This window comes from Osmerus eperlanus, chromosome 5, assembly GCF_963692335.1.
Source record: "Osmerus eperlanus chromosome 5, fOsmEpe2.1, whole genome shotgun sequence".
NCBI classification, from domain to species: Eukaryota; Metazoa; Chordata; class Actinopteri; order Osmeriformes; family Osmeridae; genus Osmerus; species Osmerus eperlanus.
Window position 1 is genome coordinate 215,288 of NC_085022.1, and position 17,354 is coordinate 232,641.

The 17,354-nt window shown below is 44.7% G+C and overlaps 1 protein-coding gene across 2 annotated transcripts in view; it reads right to left on the reverse strand.

The window, feature by feature from the left end:
- Window positions 1-17,354, reverse strand: part of znrf1 (zinc and ring finger 1) — a 44,770-nt gene that overhangs the window by 12,474 nt on the left and 14,942 nt on the right. Inside the window, exon 2 of one of the 2 annotated variants that reach the window (XM_062460859.1) lies at window positions 1,873-1,968. In XM_062460859.1, coding sequence (XP_062316843.1) covers window positions 1,873-1,968 — 96 coding nt within the window. Of the gene's footprint in view, window positions 1-1,872; window positions 1,969-5,638; window positions 5,817-17,354 lie in introns of those variants that run through there. The other variant, XM_062460860.1, reaches the window with a different exon arrangement.

The following is a 17,354-nucleotide window of genomic DNA, read 5'->3' on the forward strand; positions in this document are numbered from 1 at the left end:
GGGCACTTTGGATATCTCTTTTTCATCTCTCCATTAATCAGAATATGGTGGCAACAGCCATTGAAGAAAATCCTTTGCAAATTGCGCGGCAGACCGTGTTCTTGCTCAGGTTCTCCGCATCACCCACACTATAAAAGTAGGTAGCGAAATAACGAAACGCTATATATTGTGGGACTGTGAGCGCACTCTATATCTTTCATAAAGATACTCATGAGGGAATGCGAAAGGGTTTTGTCGGTCTCTAAATGTTCTTGCTCTTCTGAGCGCACCTCTCACTATCCGCGCACCAAGCTCCGCAGGATCTTCTATGAACGGTGACGGCATTATCCTCAAGAATGAGTTAGTGGGCGGGGCTTTTATACCGGTTGATCTCTGATCTCCAACTTAACCTGCTCCCGACCAGGTTAACCGTTCAGCATGTGTTACCATGGCGACCTACCCCGGTAACAAGTGATCCACCGTTGTAGTACAGAAAACCCTGGGTTGAACCTGAAGTTACCTCGCTAACGCCAAATCTTGATTCGTAGTACAGGCCCCTGGAGGCCCTTGGCAACAAGCAGACAGACCATAATACCTCAGATCTGGGCAGAGGGAACGGAAGGGCCCAGCTAACTCTAGTATGCTATTTTATGGTAGTTGACAAGTAACAAGTATAACAAGTATTGTTAGAATTGTATTTGAGAATTGTAATTGACATACAACACGCATGTGAGCACACACTATCACTACCAAAAACAGAGTTTCATTTAATGCGATTACAAAGACATACAGTATGTTAAGAGCACTATTGTGACCAGTGCAATAAAATCTGTCAGGTTGGTCTACGTAAAGGATTTCCATTTCTGATCAAATTCATTAGGTTTCTACTGTAAAATGCATAATAATTATTACAATTATTGATGATAGTCTTATCCAACCTGATTCACCAGATGGTTGTTACACATAACCATATGGAAAGTCGTCCTTGAAAACTTTGGAAAAAGGCAGGCAGTTAAAAAAAAACCTTACTTGGCAGGTGATTGGATGAACCATCTCTCTATCACCATCAATCACGGTTTAATTTCAACCATGCCTTTAGCTGCCAGTAGTTCCTCATAGGAGTGATTGGTCGGAACCAATGTGGCAACTTGAAGCTTGGCAAGATGGATTCTTACATAGTTGTGATCTCGCTAATCCATCTGTCTCTAAAGGTTAAGGCCGAATCCCAATAATCTGTCTTACCCCTTTCCCTTCCCCCTTAGTTTACCCCTAGCCCTTGTCCCTCAAAACTGAGGGGTAAGGGCTAGGGGTGAAAACATACCCCTATGAAATGAGACACAACTTGGTTACGGTTACATATATCAATGTCTCCAAATCAAGTAGTGTTATGCACTGATACCAAACGAAATTTGCTGCTAATGGAGTTTAGTTAAAACTGTAGACATGCATGGAGTCCATTCAAGGCTAGTCAGAGAAATGCGGGACTGTTGTGCAAATCAGCAATGTAATGTTAGCGTAGCAAACTAGTGATTTTTAAAAACGTTTCAATTAAGAACATGGTTGCAAATATATATGTACAGGACTGTGTAGAACACAAAACAAGACTGTCGTAATTTTAAAATAAATTATTTAAGCCGAAAATATAACATTTATGGGACTCTGGATGATCTGGCCGCCATTGTTGCCGGTTGCGCAGTATTCCCATACCCCTTGGTTTCAAGTAAGCTCCCGAAAAAACGTGGTTTTAAGGGGTATGTACCCCTACCCCTTAGCCCTACAACTCGATCAAAACGAGTATTGGGACAGCCCTTGCTCTCATGTGAAGGGGTAAGACAAAGAATTAGGATTCGGCCTAAGTCTTGTCAAAGAGAGGACATGAAGAGTGAGTCTTACCGTTGTAGGAGAGGCGGGGCTTGCTGAGACACATGATGAAGTGGACCTCCATTTCATTGGATGCCACAGACTTGGAGCATACAGGGCACTGGAACCCTGGTAAAAAGGATCAATCAGACAGACATAATCAATCCTGATCTGAGATTACCAATGTAGTCCCCTTTGGACTATCATGCAAAAAAAAACAATCAGTGTGTACAGTGGTATTTGTCTGAGTCAGATCCCAGAGTGTTATGGCTCTCTGTTTGAACCAGTAATAATAACAAAGGTGTTTATTTAGCAGACACTTTTATCCAAAGCGATGTTCATAGGGGAATTTAAATCTGCAACATTTGGATCAGTAGTCAAATGTTCTAACCACTGAGGAATACCTAAGCATTCCAATATAGCAGCTACTACTACCTACAACTAACTCTCCAGTCACCAGACTATCTCTCCACCAGCACCTCTGCAGTCACCAGACCATCTCTCCACCAGCACCTCTCCACCAGACCATCTCTCCACCAGCACCTCTCCACCAGACCATCTCTCCACCAGCACCTCTCCACCAGACCATCTCTGCACCAGCACCTCTCCAGTCACCAGACCATCTCTCCACCAGACCATCTCTCCACCAGCACCTCTCCAGTCACTAGACCATCTCTCCACCAGACCATCTCTCCACCAGCACCTCTCCACCAGACCATCTCTCCACCAGACCATCTCTCCACCAGACCATCTCTCCCCCAGACCATCTCTCCACCAGCACCTCTCCAACAGACCATCTCTCCACCAGACCATCTCTCCACCAGCACCTCTCCACCAGACCATCTCTCCACCAGACCATCTATCCACCAGACCATCTCTCCACCAGACCATCTCTCCACCAGACCATCTCTCCACCAGACCATCTCTCCACCAGCACCACTCCACCAGACCATCTCTTCACCAAACCATCTCTCCACCAGACCATCTCTCCACCAGACCATCTTTCCACCAGCACCTCTCCACCAGACCATCTCTCCACCAGACCATCTCTCCACCAGACCATCTCTCCACCAGCACCTCTCCACCAGCATCTCTCCACCAGACCATCTCTCCCCCAGACCATCTCTCCCCAGACCATCTCTCCACCAGACCATCTTTCCACCAGCACCTCTCCACCAGACCATCTCTCCACCAGACCATCTCTCCACCAGACCATCTCTCCACCAGACCATCTCTCCACCAGACCATCTATCCACCAGACCATCTCTCCACCAGACCATCTCTCCACCAGCACCACTCCACCAGACCATCTCTTCACCAAACCATCTCTCCACCAGACCATCTCTCCACCAGACCATCTTTCCACCAGCACCTCTCCACCAGACCATCTATCCACCAGACCATCTCTCCACCAGACCATCTCTCCACCAGCACCTCTCCACCAGCATCTCTCCACCAGACCATCTCTCCCCCAGACCATCTCTCCCCCAGACCATCTCTCCACCAGCATCTCTCCACCAGACCATCTATCCACCAGACCATCTCTCCACCAGACCATCTCTCCACCAGACCATCTTTCCACCAGCACCTCTCCACCAGACCATCTCTCCACCAAACCATTTCTCCACCAGACCATCTCTCCACCAGACCATCTCTCTACCAGCACCTCTCCACCAGACCATCTTTCCACCAGACCATCTCTCCACCAGACCATCTCTCCACCAGACCATCTCTCCACCAGCACCTCTCCACCAGACCATCTCTCCACCAGAACATCTCTCCACCAAACCATCTCTCCACCAAACCACCTTTCCACCAGACCATCTCAGATAGTCAGTTAGACCATCAGATAGTTTTGTCACTATACCACAATTTCAGTACTCTATACCATTTTCGAAACCAAAGAAATATTTAAAAAGTTGTTGACAGTAACAGTCACCTACAACATCTAAGCCTACTTATGACAACAACAGAACATGAATACAATCACAATGCATGTAGGCCTAAAGGCAAAAAATGTGTGTGGACTGGGTGTAGACATTAAGAAAACTCTGCAGATGACTTAGAGATCATTTGTAGAGTTCAAATATAAATATAAATCATGACTGTAAGAAGTAGAAAGACTGGATTCAACATGCTTCATATACATCCCAAACTCGAAAACAAAAATTCCTGAAAACTATCTAAAAGCTTCTGTAAAAAGGTGTTAAACTTGTTGTTCCCTCTCCTTTCGTATTTCCCAGTATTAGGTATTGCATTTGCAGTTTGCCGCAAACCATAAAGGACATGAACGGTGATGTTTGCTAATTGGTTTCTGGGGATCAACAATGTTCTCATTGTCATCTGCGTAACACCCAAAGTATTTCCATACGTGACTCTTCCTCTTTTCTTGTTGTCAACTTTTAGTGGAAACCCTGCAGCATTATCTGCTTGTCCAGTGTTGCCAATTTAACAACTTTGTTGCTATATTTTGTGACTTTTCGCCTTCCCTTATGACAAAAAATAAAATTTAGTGACAAATCTAGCAACATTTAGCGACTTTTCAGAGAGCCACTTGCAACTTCTGGTGAGATTTTTTTGACAACACTGTGCTTGTCAGCATCCGACTCTGCATGGGTACCGGTTAGACCTGCTACTCGGTACTACCGAAACTTCAGAAATTCTGATATTGTACTGTTTTTTGGGTTTGAGTATTGATTTGGTACAGGAGTATCGGTTTTTGTGACAACACTACCACCAGACCATCTCTCCACCAGACTCTATGAACTAGGTAGAGTGAATGTAGTGGGTAGACTAGACCCCTTGCTGACCCAGTTTTCCCAAGGCCGCTATTTCCAGATGCTCCGTGGGGACAAAAGGAGACAAAAATGGAAGGAGTGATCAGGCATACCAGGAAAGGTAAGGAGGCTTGGTAGTGTGCGTGTGTGTGCGTTTGTCTGTGCGCGTGTGTGTGGATTAAAAAAGAATGAAAAGATATGTAACAAATGCACCACAAGCAGCTTGTCTGTGATATTCTGCTTATGCTTGATTGAAGCACAGCCGGACAATACCATCCTGTACACTGTGTCACTGTGACACTAAGTCAAGTCTTCGTCCTTTGCCACAGAAACATAGAGTCAGTTAGAGAGAAATTGACAGAGTAAGAACAGACAGAAACAGAGATCGACAGGCTGAGAGAGAAAGTAAACAGGGTTTATAAGGGGGTTGGAGGGAGGTAGAGGGGGTGAGGTCTTCATAGGGGCGCTAGAGGGATATTGAAGGGGTTTATCGGGGGCGAGAGGGGGAAGAGGGGTGGGGTTATGAAGTCAGGTGGCTGAGCGGTGAGGGAATCGGGCTGGTAATCCGAAGGTTGCCAGTTCGATTCCCGGTCATGCCAACTGACGTTGTGTCCTTGGGCAAGGCACTTCACCCTACTTGCCTCGGGGGAATGTCCTTGTACTTACTGTAAGTCGCTCTGGATAAGAGCGTCTGCTAAATGACTAAATGTAAATGTATGAAAAGGAATAGTGGACTGAAGACACAGCAGGGGATGGGAGTAGAGAGAGGCAGGAGTAGAGTAGGGTTAGGATTAGTAAATCTTGAGAAATTGAGAAAGCGAGACATGGAGAAAAGTAGAAAAACAAAGTTCAAATCAGAAATCAGACTATCAGTTCTCTCTGTAGAAGTGTCCCTGCACTCAGTTCATGCTCAAATATCTACGTACCTTTTGACAACAACAAGGACAACAGGACAAAATCTCAGCCTTTAAATGGCACACACCATCATTAGTATCTACTGAGTCATCTTGCTGACTGAGTGATCAGTGCTTCGTCATGGTGGACCCACCGTGTCTAGGAAGATCTTGTCCTGTGTGGAAGGAATCATGACTACCATGCCCAAATATGGTACCTGCCATTTGATTGCATCACTGCCAACTCCATGCAACTCCTGACAACTTTTTACCTTACCGGAAAGAGCAGCAGTTTCCATGGAAACAGCTAAATGAGACAGAGGGAGAGAGTGAGATAGAGAGAGGAAATGAGGAGGTATATACGAGAAGGGGAGACAGAGAGAGAGGGGGAGAGGGAAACAGTAAGAAAAAGAGAGAGACAGAGAGGGAAGGGAATTGAGGTGGTGAAGATGAAGAGAAGGGGAGAAAGAGAGACTGAGAGAGACGTATTGTTTAGTTTGGTTAGTTTAGCGCTGATTTCTGAAGGTAATATGACCTTAAATACAAGAGGTTGGGAGGGGCTGGAAAGCACAAAAAGAGGTCCTCTATCTGTTGGCAGATCTAACATTTTTGGGTTGATTGGGCGCTCAGAGATTCTTTCATAAAGCGCAATATCTGTGCTTCTAGCAAAACAGCCTCTCTCTATTATTCTCTTTCTCCCAGTTCCTCTCTCTGTCTGCCTCTATGTTTTTCTTTATTTCTCTCTCACCTATTTTCCCCGACACCCTAACTCCCACAACTCCCTGACCCCAACCCACACACACCTAGCCTTAACCCCAACCCACACACACCTAGCCCTAACCCCAACCCGCACACACCTAGTCCTGATACCCTCACACACACACTAACCCTGCTGAAGTTTATCTTTAGAACTCTGTATGATGACAGGGATTAAGTTCCCATGGCAACGGTCACCACTGGCTCTGCTGGTGCCAAGGCCCTGACTCCTAATTGGCCAGCCACATGCACTGTCTTTTTATATGCCTGTCTACCTGCCTGCTTGTCTGTCTGACTGTCTACTGGTCTGTCTGACTGTCTGCTGGTCTGTCTGACTGTCTGCTGGTCTGTCTGTCTGACTGCCTGCTTGTCCATCTGTTGGTTTCTCTCTCTGTCTGTTTATGTATTGGTCTGTCAGCCTGCCTGCCTGTGTGTGTGTGTGTTTGACTGGACACACACAGGCCTGTGTGTGTCTAAAACGAGTCAGTGAGGTGTGTGTGAGAAAAAGAATGTGCATTGACAGTACTGAACTTTTTTCAATGTACGTGTGTGTGTGTATGTGATGTGAGTGTGTATGTGTGTGTACATTTGTGTGCGAAGAAAGTGAGTGTCAGGACATTGTGGGGGGGGTAAAGGATCCAGCATACTGAAACCAGCCATGGCAGGCAGCTATGCGGTTGTCACAGCAACTGAAAACCTCCCTCAGACAACCCCTGGTGTCGCACTTTCCTTCTGAACAGTGTGGTGTGTGTATTTGTGTTTGTTTCCCTGTGTACAGTGGGTGTTTGTGTCTGTGTGTGTTTGTGTGCATGTGTGTGCATAGGCATGTGTGTGCACGTGAGCCTCTGTGTGCAGTGTGATGTACGATGGAGCTAATAAAAACAAGACAGAGATGGAGAGAGTGTAAGAGCAAGATAAAGAGAAAATCGAAATAAATCTAGATGGTGACCTATAATCTAGAATCCTGCAGATAGACAGTTGAGAAAAGATGTTCAACAAACTTGCCATGGAACAGAGCCACAACACAAGTGTACTGTATGTATGTAGAAATGCAGAAATGTACAATACATCTGTGTCTGTGTGAATGTGACAGACATGTAGACATACGAGAGGAAGAGAGTGAGAGAGGGAGAGAGAATGTATATTCTAACTAGAGAGGGTACAATTTCTGGGGAAATTGTAGGGTGTGCTTGCTTGCGTCGGTTGCACAGGGGTCCGTTTTTGAATGACATTTTTACAACTGATACTTCAGTTTATTTGATATAAAAATGCATACTTATTATTTGTAAAGATTACATAGATTTTTGCTGCTCATTTACAATTGAAAATACGAGTGAAGTGTAGAATGAAATAGATGTCTTCTAATTTCCCCTGCAAGAGGCAGCCTCATCGTTGAATCAAAACGAATAAATTTGGCAGACCAGTGTAAAAATTGACCTAATCTCTATGACTTAAATGTCCTTTTAAGTTTTTCCCCCTTTGAAGATTATTCTACGACGTTACCGGCAGTAGAAGATGGAATCGCGATTCAAACAGTACCATCTGCTAACTGAAAATATGCCCCCCAAAACGTAAATAAGCTTGACATTTATTTTGTGGAAAATCGCTCATTCATAAAAAGTTCACTGGTAGCGATCATTGTCAGTAACAACGCAAAATGCGATATAGCCCTGTGTGTAGAAGCTGCCCTGTAAATTCTACTACTACAGTACAGTACTAGACTACTGCTGTGTTCGTCTTGGTAGCGATTGCGTTGGTTGAATTCGATTCAACGTTCCGTTGTACGGTTTAGGCTGAAATTAATTATTTTCATGAACAGATTGACAAAGTTTAGGCTGTGGCAATGAAGTTCAGGTTAGTAGTCAGATAGTTTCACCTATTGAAAGACTTTTGACTTAAGTAAGGGGAGTGCCGAACATGTTCTGTCGCCGTTTGACTTCCTAAACAGCTGTGTAGATGTTTTTGTACTGTAGTGTGCCTCGCCTAGGCTACAGCGTTGCAGTGAGCAACACTGGTTTGAAACCGCAGGTAATGATAATTTCACCAACAAATCGTTTACTTGTAATGTAATATCATAATAAATCCTACAACGAAAATATATTTGTGAGGAATGTTTATTTTAACGATTGAAAACAGATGCATCATAGACCACTGTAGTATGTGTTGCCCGGGCAACAGAGGCTAATGTCATGATGCTAATGCTTCAGTGAAATAGTAGACTACCGTTTCCAAAAGTAGATGTGGGCCTACTTCCTTAATAATATCAGCTAATATTGTACATTACATTTCACAATTGTGTTTCACATCACAAAGTAAAATGAGTAAATAGTTATCACTCTGGCCTCTTTGCTTGTGGCGTTTCTGCAGCTGCCTTGCAGTAAAGCTATAGTTAGCCTAGCTATCCCCCAAGTTAACAGATGCGAAACGAATGTTCTGCTACAGGTAGTCACGCGTGTTTTCGTGACGTTAGTGACGTTAGTAACGTCAGTGACTGTGGCTAGCAAATTAGCCACCGTTAGCTTCACTTTTCGCCATAAAAACTTAACTTGAGCCTAAACCATGCAACGGAACGTAAATAAAAATACAAGCAACTCAATCGCTACCAAGACGAAACTTTTGACACCTAGGTTGTCTATGTAGGCCAAATATTGACGAAGATTTAGGGGGGCAAAAATAAATAATAACTAGAAACGGCTGTTCCTGCAAAACAGCAGTGAGAATGCTGAAAACCTGAATGGGGATAGCTGACCATGCTAAAAAAGCTGAAAATAGTGAAAATTTTGTAGAAAGTTATAAGCTGAAGCTTCAAAGCAACCGAAAGGTATTTTTGAAAGGGGCTGGAGCAGCATTCCAACAATGATTTGAAAGGATTTGCCATTACTTTTAAAGGGAGAATAATTTGCACAAAAACCTTAATATTTTAAAAAGTATAAAAGTGAGAAATGAGAAAATACCCGCAAGCTGAAAGCTGAAATTAATTTAAAAAAATGTGTGAGTCACACAAAAGAGGCAGTGTGGAAGCTGAACTGCATCATCTAACAAAGTTAACAGCTAAAATAGCCTACAATGCGGGAGAAGCTGAAAGCTGAACTGTTAAACAGAAGAAGTAGGCTAGCTAGTCGTAACAAGATTATCTTTTTAACAGCTGAAATTATAGTTGGGATAGTAATAGCAGTAGCAGATGTAGCCTACCATTGAGTGTGTTTACTCGGCTTTCTTAGTAGGATTCAATGTGTTGATGGAATGGAACATACAGCAGTAGAGCCGATACAGGAAGAGACGGCGACACTTTGTTGCAGAAGGATGATGGTGCAAGTTTTGGCCGTGGAGCATACAACGATTAATAAAAAAGAAGACGCGTTTATTGAGTAATCGCATAACTAATTACACATGTAAACGGAGTAATCGTATTATTGGTATAAACCGACAATTGCTAGTAATCGTGTTTCTCATGGTCAAGTAAACGTACCAATCACCTGTGTGAGAGACTGAGTGGTGCGTGTCTGTCGTTACGGTGATGGTGCAGCTATGATTGCTAACGCGCTGAGGGCATAGAATAAGAGAAATGTAGCTAGAATCCACACCTCAAACAAGATAACCTAGACGCACAACTGTACGTCCAATCCAAAATATAAGGATATTTTCCGAGACCCAAGACTCTGCCGAAACCAGAGATATTCTTTATATGTCTGTGCAGTCAGAAATACGACTCTACCTGCAGTTTCAAAAACGTGTTCCTTTTGCTTTCCTGGTGCTTGTTTGTTTGGTTGCCACGGTGATGGCGCAGCTGTGATAGGTAACGAGCTAGGCAGAGAGAAAAACGAACATTTACCTAGCATCCACACCTCAAACAAGTTGACCTAGACGCAAAACTATACGTCCAATCCAAAATATAAGGATATTTTCCGAGACCCAAGACTCTGCCGAAACCAGAGATGTCCTTTATATGTCTGTGCGGTCAGAAATACGACTCTATCGGCAGTTTCAAAATCTTGTTCCTTCTTGCTTTCTCTGACTGATTTTACTCACCTCTCCATTGAAGTTAGTGAGATAATTTGAAAGGCTGCTCTCGCTTCAAGGCTCATAGCTGAAAATCTGTAAATGTGAGCTCTTTAGTAGTTACATTGGCTGAAAGAGGACCATTTTTCCTACATTTTAAGGTATAACTTGTTTCTGTAAGTTAAACTATATGAACGTTAGAGGAATTTGTTTGACAAATTAGTTGAATATCAGAAAAAGAGCAGCTGCTCATTCATAAAAATCAAGAAGGAGCAAACATTTTAATGTATTTCAAACTGTCATAATTCAAAATTGGCTGAATATTTGAAAAAGCTGAATCATTTGGAAATAGCTGAATGTCTTGTGAACATTTTAAAGGTTGAATGGTGTCTCTAGCTGAAAGTATGCTGAAGTAGTTACGTTTGAAAGAGGAGGAAGCTTTTTAATGATTTGAAAGGATTTACCATTACTTTTAATGGGAGAATTATTTGCACAAAATCCTTAATGTCTTAAAAAGTATAAAAGTGAGAAATACCAAAAGTCATAGCCAACATCTCCTGAAGGAGCTGAACGTTTTGATACAAAAGTTGTAGGAATCGGTGAAAGTATGCAGAACTAGTTAAAGGCCAAAAAACGGCGGAAGAACTAAGAAGTTGATATAACTAGAAAAGGCTGTTCCTGCGTGTTATATACTGAGTTAGTGTTGCACCCCGGAACCTTTGGACCGACACCTGCGTACCCCGCCGGGGGGGTATTGTTTTGGCGCCACCTGCATGTCTCAGGTACGTTTTGACCACCATGCTGTGAGCATTGGTTTCAGTAAAGACCCAAAACTAAGTACAAGTGTGCGTGCATTATTACCCTCGGGTTACCACACTTTTGGCGACGAGGATTAAAACGTAGATGACGGAGTAACGTTAGTGTCGAAGACGAAGTTCCGTGTGACTTTTAGCTTGCAGCATGGCTACTGCCACGGTCGGCACGCTCGGTGAATTCGTTGAGCTGGATGGTGACTGGATTGAATATGTCGAGAGACTGGAGCACTTTTTCCTGGCGAATGACATTAAGGAGGTCGAAAGGAAAAGATCGATTCTCCTCAGTGCGTGCGGTGCCAAGACGTACAAGTTGATACGCAATTTAGCAACGCCACGGAAGCCAGGCGAATTGTCATTCGAAGACTTGGTGAAGCTGGTGCAAGAGCATCACAACCCCAGGCCGTCAGTGATTGTTCAGCGCTTCAAGTTCCACACACATTCACGCAAAGCTGGAGTTTCAGTTGCTGCATTCGTGGCGGAGCTGAGACAACTGTCGGAATATTGTGAGTTTGGACCGGTGCTTGACGACATGCTACGGGACAGGTTAGTCTGTGGTATCAACAATGACAGCATTCAGCGCCGATTACTAGGTGAAGTTGCGCTAACCTTCAAGAAAGCGTTGGAGATTGCTCATGCAATGGAAACGGCAGCTATCAACTCTAAAGACATTCAAGCAGCTAACGCCAGTGTGCCACAGGGCGCCGTTAACCGTCTGTTTAATGCAGGGAGAGGCAAGCCGATGAAGTCAGTTGAGTGTTACCGCTGTGGGGGAGCGCATCTTGCTAATGACTGTGGGTTTAAAGATGCCGCTTGCCATAACTGCCAGAAAAAAGGGCACATAGCCAAGAAGTGCAGAGTTTCTAAAAAGACATGGAAAAAGGAGTGGGAAGAGTCAAAACCCCAAATGAAAACGCATCATGTGCAAAGTGAAGAGCCGGAGGAGCAGTGTTCATTTAACATGTTTAATATGGACCTGAGTGAACCCCGGGCAGACCCGGTCTGCGCAACGCTACAATTAAACGGAAAACAGCTGACGATGGAGGTGGACACGGGTGCCTCAGTTTCGGTGATAAGTCAAGCCACCTACTCCAGGTTGTGGTGCTCTGGAAAAGTGCCTGCTTTAAGGAAGACTAACATCAGACTGAGACAATACACCGGTGAGTGCATTCCTCTACTGGGAGCTATAGAAGTAGACGTGATGTATGAAGGCCAGTCAGCTAAAGTGAAGCTGTTAGTGGTAGACGGGGAGGGACCTAGTCTGATGGGAAGGGACCTCCTAAAGAAAATCCGCCTCAATTGGGGGGAAATCATGCACATGAGAGTGGTTGGAGACATCCTATCAAAGTATGCAGACGTTTTTAAGGATGAGCTTGGTACCCTCCGCGGCACAACAGTGAAGTTAACCGTGGACCCCAACGCAAAACCACGTTTTTGTAAACCACGCACGGTGCCATACGCCATGAAGGCTAAGGTGGAAGCAGAGTTGGACAGGCTGCAGCGGTCAGGTGTTATTGAACCTGTGGAGTTCTCTGACTGGGCAGCCCCGATTGTGCCTGTGCTGAAAGAGGATGGTGCGGTGCGGATATGTGGTGATTACAAAATGACAATTAACCAAGCCTCACAACTTGACACGTATCCCCTGCCACGAGTTGAGGATTTGTTCGCCACACTGGCAGGAGGACAAACGTTTACAAAACTGGACATGAGTCACGCGTACCAACAGCTGTTGCTGGATGAGGACTCTAAACAATATGTGACCATCAACACCCACAAGGGACTGTTTAAGTACAACCGCCTGGTTTTCGGCGTCGCGTCCAGCCCAGCCATTTTTCAACGCACCATGGACAACCTCCTGCAGAACATTCCCCATGTCGCTGTCTACCTAGACGACATTTTGGTGACAGGTAAAACAGAAGAGGAGCATCTGCAAAACCTCGACCAGGTGCTGAAGAGGATGAAGGAGGCCGGGCTGCGTTTAAAACGCAGTAAATGTGTTTTTCAGGTTTCAAGTGTCACATACCTGGGTCACAGGATTTCCGCTCAGGGTCTTTCCCCCATGACAGAGAAGGTGAGGGCGATAAAGGAAGCTCCTTCTCCAAAGAATGTGGCTGAGCTCAGGTCGTTTTTGGGTTTAGTGAATTATTACGGGAAGTTCTTGCCTGAGCTCTCCACTGTGCTCGCCCCCCTCTATCAGCTGCTGCACAAAGACTGTTCCTGGACTTGGCGGCAAGCTCATGAGACAGCTTTCCAGCAGGTAAAAGAACTGTTGCACTCAGCAACACTACTCGTGCACTTTGACCCGGACAAAGACGTTGTCCTATCCTGTGATGCATCGCCCTACGGCGTGGGGGCGGTCCTATCGCACTGTATGGAGGACGGAGATGAAAAACCTATTGGGTACGTGTCTCGCACTCTCACATCAGCAGAAAAGGGTTACTCTCAGCTAGAGAAAGAGGGACTAGCGGTAGTTTTTGCTGTGAAACGGTTCCACCAGTACCTGTATGGTCGCCCATTTACCATTGTTACCGACCATAAGCCCTTGCTGGGCCTGTTTAGTGAGACTAAGGGTATTTCACCCATGGCGTCAGCAAGAGTGCAGCGCTGGGCATTAACTTTGTCAGCATATCAGTATCACATTGTGTATAAGGCAGGAAGTGAAAATGCAAATGCAGACGCATTCAGCCGTCTTCCCCTCCCAGAGTCACCAAGCCAAACTAACCTACTTCCAGAGACTGTGTTTTTGTTAGACAGACTGTCTAACTCTCCGGTGACAGCAAAGCGAATCAAACAGTGGACTGAAAGAGACCCGGTGCTGTCACAAGTACAGAGATGGCTATTGCAGGGCTGGCCAGTATCAGTTGAGCAGGAGGAGCTCAAGCCCTATGTCAAGCGTCAGCTGGAGCTAAGTGTGCTGGATGGCTGTATCCTCTGGGGCTCCAGGGTGATTATTCCACCTGCGGGACGGGCTCAGATAATGGAAGTGCTGCATGAAGCTCACCCCGGGGTGTCGAGGATGAAGAGCCTCGCCAGGTCGTTTGTGTGGTGGCCTGGGATGGACGGTGTTTTGGAAGAAAAGGTAAAAGCATGTTCACAGTGTCAAAGTAACCAGAAGATGCCCGCACCTGCGCCTCTCCACCCATGGGAGTGGCCGGCACGCCCGTGGTCCAGGCTCCACCTGGATTTCGCTGGTCCGTTTATGGGCCACATGTTCCTGGTGCTGATGGACGCTCATTCAAAGTGGATGGAAGCACACATCATGTCAAATATCACAGCCCCAGTTACCACTGACACGCTCAGAAGCATCTTTGCCACCCACGGGCTACCAGATACGGTTGTCAGTGACAACGGGCCCACTTTCACAAGTGAAGTTTTCAAAGAGTTTGTGGAGAAAAATGGAATCCGACATATCCTGACTGCACCATACCATCCTGCTTCCAACGGTTTAGCAGAGCGTGCTGTTGAGACACTGAAAGAGGGACTGCGGAAAATGACAGGGCACACGCTGGAGACTAAGCTGGCACGTTTCTTATTCCAGTATCGGATTACCCCACACACAACCACTGGTTTGCCTCCAGCAGAGATGTTGCTAGGGAGAAAGCCCAAATCTCATCTGGACCTCCTTCGCCCGGATGTAGGAGCAAAAGTTGCCCGATCACAGGAGAACCAAAAAGTGAGACGGGACCAACATGCAAAGGAGCGGCTTTTACAGCAGGGGGACTGTGTGTATGTCAAGAACTTTGCCAGCGGCTCAAAGTGGCTGCCAGGAGTTATTCACCGCCAGTCTGGTCCAGTTTCTTTTGTGGTTGACTTGTTGGACGGCAGGCAGGTTCGCAGGCACCAAGATCACGTGCGTGTCCGCACTGATGCAGAGGAGACGGGGTCTCAGAGTGTTTCACACAAGGACGGTGTGAGTAGCTCTATGGACTGTGTTGCACCGGTGTGCATTGATGGACTGTCTGAGCAAACTACCTCACCTGCCCCTGCCGCTACCCCAATTCCTCCCAGTACAGCACAGTCTATTACCCAGTCTGTGGACTCTCCTGTTGCACCAAGAAGGTCAGAGAGGCAACACAAGCCTCCAGAGAGACTGAACTGGTAAACTAACAAAACTGTTGTGCATTACCGGATGTTGTTGATTGCCTGTTGTTAGAATTCTAAAGTTGGAATGTGAATTTAAGTTAATTTCGTGCAATATAGTTTCTGTACTTTATAAGGGGACATACATGCAATTTCAGTTTGTTTGGGTAACCGTATTATAAGTGTTTACTTAAAGGGGGAGAAGTGTTATATACTGAGTTAGTGTTGCACCCCGGAACCTTTGGACCGACACCTGCGTACCCCGCCGGGGGGGTATTGTTTTGGCGCCACCTGCATGTCTCAGGTACGTTTTGACCACCATGCTGTGAGCATTGGTTTCAGTAAAGACCCAAAACTAAGTACAAATGTGCGTGCATTATTACCCTCGGGTTACCACACTGCGAAACAGCAGTGAGAATGCTGAAAACCTGAATGGGGATAGCTGACCATGCTAAAAAAGCTGAAAATAGTGAAAATTTAGTAGAAAGTTATACGCTGAAGCTTCAAAGCAACCGAAAGGTATTTTTGAAAGGGGCTGGAGCAGCATTCCAACAATGATTTGAAAGGATTTACCATTACTTTTAAAGGGAGAATAATTTGCACAAAAACCTTAATATTTTAAAAAGTATAAAAGTGAGAAATGAGAAAATACCCGCAAGCTGAAATGAATTTCAAAAATGTGTGAGTCACACAAAAGAGGCAGTGTGGAAGCTGAACTGCATCATCTTAACAAAGCTAAGAGCTAAAATAGCCTACAATGTGGGAGAAGCTGAAAGCTGAACTGTTAAACAGAAGAAGAAGTAGGCTAGCTAGTCGTAACAAGAATATTATCGTTTTAACAGATTAAATTATAGTTGGGATAGTAATAGCAGTAGCAGATGTAGCCTACCATTGAGTGCGTTTACTCGGCTTTCTTAGTAGGATTCAATGTGTTGATGGAATGAAACATACAGCAGTAGAGCCGATACAGGAAGACACGGCGACACTTTGTTGCAGAAGGATGATGGTGCAAGTTTTGTCCGTGGAGCATACAACGATTAATAAAAAAGAATCATGTAGACGCGTTTATTGAGTAATCGCATAACTAATTACACATGTAAACGGAGTAATCGTATTATTGGCATAAACCGACAATTGCTAGTAATCGTGTTTCTCATGGTCAAGTAAACGTACCAATCACCTGTGTGAGAGACTGAGTGGTGCGTGTCTGTCGTTACGGTGATGGTGCAGCTATGATTGCTAACGCGCTGAGGGAAGAGAATAAGAGAAATGTAGCTAGAATCCACACCTCAAACAAGATAACCTAGACGCAAAACTGTACGTCCAATCCAAAATATAAGGATATTTTCCGAGACCCAAGACTCTGCCGAAACCAGAGATATTCTTTATATGTCTGTGCAGTCAGAAATACGACTCTACCTGCAGTTTCAAAAACGTGTTCCTTTTGCTTTCCTGGTGCTTGTTTGTTTGGTTGCCACGGTGATGGCGCAGCTGTGATAGCTAACGAGCTAGGCAGAGAGAAAAACGAACATTTACCTAGCATCCACACCTCAAACAAGTTGACCTAGACGCAAAACTATACGTCCAATCCAAAATATAAGGATATTTTCCGAGACCCAAGACTCTGCCGAAACCAGAGATGTCCTTTATATGTCTGTGCGGTCAGAAATACGACTCTATCGGCAGTTTCAAAATCTTGTTCCTTCTTGCTTTCTCTGACTGATTTTACTCACCTCTCCATTGAAGTTAGTGAGATAATTTGAAAGGCTGCTCTCGCTTCAAGGCTCATAGCTGAAAATCTGTAAATGTGAGCTCTTTAGTAGTTACATTGGCTGAAAGAGGACCATTTTTCCTACATTTTAAGGTATAACTTGTTTCTGTAAGTTAAACTATATGAACGTTAGAGGAATTTGTTTGACAAATTAGTTGAATATCAGAAAAAGAGCAGCAAGCAGAGTGTGCCACTCTGCTTGCTGCTCATTCATAAAAATCAAGAAGGAGCAAACATTTTAATGTATTTCAAACTGTCATAATTCAAAATTGGCTGAACATTTGAAAAAGCTGAATCATTTGGGAATAGCTGAATGTCTTGTGAACATTTTAAAGGTTGAATGGTGTCTCTAGCTGAAAGTAAGCTGAAGTAGTTACGTTTGAAAGAGGAGGAAGCTTTTTAATGATTTGAAAGGATTTACCATTAC